The sequence below is a fragment of the Phyllobates terribilis genome, unplaced genomic scaffold (assembly GCF_046119375.1).
Source record: "Phyllobates terribilis strain yellow unplaced genomic scaffold, ASM4611937v1 Scaffold_8__6_contigs__length_399053987, whole genome shotgun sequence".
Taxonomy (NCBI): Eukaryota; Metazoa; Chordata; class Amphibia; order Anura; family Dendrobatidae; genus Phyllobates; species Phyllobates terribilis.
In genome coordinates this window covers 179138683-179141367 of record NW_027362768.1, presented here as the reverse complement: position 1 = coordinate 179141367, position 2685 = coordinate 179138683, and the positions used below count along the sequence as shown (strand labels likewise).

At 42.8% G+C, this 2685-nt stretch overlaps 1 protein-coding gene across 3 annotated transcripts in view; it reads left to right on the top strand.

Annotated features, from left to right (window-relative positions):
* Nucleotides 1-330: 330 nt before the first annotated feature.
* The window catches only part of DEPDC1 (DEP domain containing 1), a 49070-nt gene continuing 46715 nt past the window's right edge, over nt 331-2685 (top strand). For 2 of the 3 annotated variants that reach the window (XM_073643874.1, XM_073643873.1), the window contains exon 1: nt 331-512. In XM_073643874.1, the coding sequence (XP_073499975.1) occupies nt 465-512 (48 nt within the window). In that variant the 5' untranslated portion in view covers nt 331-464. The remainder of the gene's footprint in view (nt 513-2685) is intronic. The other variant, XM_073643875.1, reaches the window with a different exon arrangement.

The following is a 2685-nucleotide window of genomic DNA, read 5'->3' as shown; positions in this document are numbered from 1 at the left end:
CCCAAATAGAACTGCTATCGGGCCCCATTATTGCTATGTACGCCCTTGGTTGAGTGCACATAGGAAGAGTAAACTGTCTGCAACTTCAGGCCCCATCTGTGACAGCCACTATCTATTCTGGGAATAGCAGTGAAGATCCGCACGTGCAGTGCCCTGGACACGGTGGGAGCTGTAGTCCCCCTGTATAGATATTTCGCCTCCGATAAGTCCAGTTCTGCGGCAAATGAACACAGCGCCCTCTGCCGACGCTCTGCGGGAAGTGTGAAGTGAACGGCGTCTACATCGCGTCCTAAACGCTGATTGGTGGAAAGTGTGTCACATGCCGTTATCGTTGAGCCAATCACAGCTCGATTTGTTTTGTGCTCGTTTTTCAAACCTCTGTGCTGGACAGTTGCGGGTCCGGAGGTCACGTGTCTCGGGCGGATTAAAGGGCCGCGGGCGGCTCCGGTGACCTGAACCGGGCAATGGAGAGTCGCATCATCACCCCGGGGCCGTACCGGGCCACCAAACTGGTAACGACGTCTGCCGAGCTCGGTGACACCCGGGGATGACGGAAATATACGTGATGTGTCATATATTGTGCTGTGTGTGTGCGACATTTATGTGTGTGTATATAGTGATGATGTATGCATGTGATGTGTGTGTGTGTGCATGTGATATGTGTGTGTATACTGTATGCATGTGATATGTGTGTGTGTATACTGTATGCATGTGAGAAATATATAATGTGTGTGTATACTGTATGCATGTGATGTGTGTGTGTATACTGTATGCATGTGATATGTGTGTGTATACTGTATGCATGTGATATGTGTGTGTGTATACTGTATGCATGTGATATGTGTGTGTATACTGTATGCATGTGAGTAATATATAATGTGTGTGTATACTGTATGCATGTGATGTGTGTGTGTGTGTGTATACTGTATGCATGTGATGTGTGTGTGTGTGTATACTGTATGCATGTGATGTGTGTGTGTGTGTGTGTATACTGTATGCATGTGATGTGTGTGTGTGTGTGTGTATACTGTATGCATGTGATATGTGTGTGTGTATACTGTATGCATGTGATGTGTGTGTATACTGTATGCATGTGATGTGTGTGTGTGTGTGTATACTGTATGCATGTGATGTGTGTGTGTGTGTATACTGTATGCATGTGATGTGTGTGTGTGTATACTGTATGCATGTGATGTGTGTGTGTGTGTATACTGTATGCATGTGATGTGTGTGTATACTGTATGCATGTGATGTGTGTGTGTGTGTATACTGTATGCATGTGATGTGTGTGTGTGTGTATACTGTATGCATGTGATGTGTGTGTGTGTATACTGTATGCATGTGATGTGTGTGTGTGTGTGTGTATACTGTATGCATGTGATGTGTGTGTGTATACTGTATGCATGTGATGTGTGTGTATACTGTATGCATGTGATGTGTGTGTATACTGTATGCATGTGATGTGTGTGTATACTGTATGCATGTGATGTGTGTGTATACTGTATGCATGTGATGTGTGTGTGTGTGTATACTGTATGCATGTGATGTGTGTGTGTGTGTATACTGTATGCATGTGATGTGTGTGTGTGTATACTGTATGCATGTGATGTGTGTGTGTGTGTATACTGTATGCATGTGATGTGTGTGTGTGTGTATACTGTATGCATGTGGTGTGTGTGTGTATGCATGTGATGTGTGTGTGTATACTGTATGCATGTGATGTGTGTGTGTGTATACTGTATGCATGTGATGTGTGTGTGTGTATACTGTATGCATGTGATGTGTGTGTGTGTATACTGTATGCATGTGATGTGTGTGTGTGTATACTGTATGCATGTGATGTGTGTGTGTGTATACTGTATGCATGTGATGTGTGTGTGTATACTGTATGCATGTGATGTGTGTGTGTGTGTATACTGTATGCATGTGATGTGTGTATACTGTATGCATGTGATGTGTGTGTGTGTGTGTGTGTATACTGTATGCATGTGATGTGTGTGTGTGTGTGTGTATACTGTATGCATGTGATGTGTGTGTATACTGTATGCATGTGATGTGTGTGTATACTGTATGCATGTGATGTGTGTGTGTATACTGTATGCATGTGATGTGTGTGTGTATACTGTATGCATGTGATGTGTGTGTGTGTGTATACTGTATGCATGTGATGTGTGTGTGTATACTGTATGCATGTGATGTGTGTGTGTGTATACTGTATGCATGTGATGTGTGTGTGTATACTGTATGCATGTGATGTGTGTGTGTGTGTGTGTCTGTATATACTGTATGCATGTGATGTGTGTGTATACTGTATGCATGTGATGTGTGTGTGTATACTGTATGCATGTGATGTGTGTGTGTGTATACTGTATGCATGTGATGTGTGTGTATACTGTATGCATGTGATGTGTGTGTGTGTGTCTGTATATACTGTATGCATGTGATGTGTGTGTATACTGTATGCATGTGATGTGTGTGTGTATACTGTATGCATGTGATGTGTGTGTATACTGTATGCATGTGATGTGTGTGTGTGTGTCTGTATATACTGTATGCATGTGATGTGTGTGTATACTGTATGCATGTGATGTGTGTGTGTGTATACTGTATGCATGTGATGTGTGTGTATACTGTATGCATGTGATGTGTGTGTGTATACTGTATGCATGTGATGTGTGTGTGTGT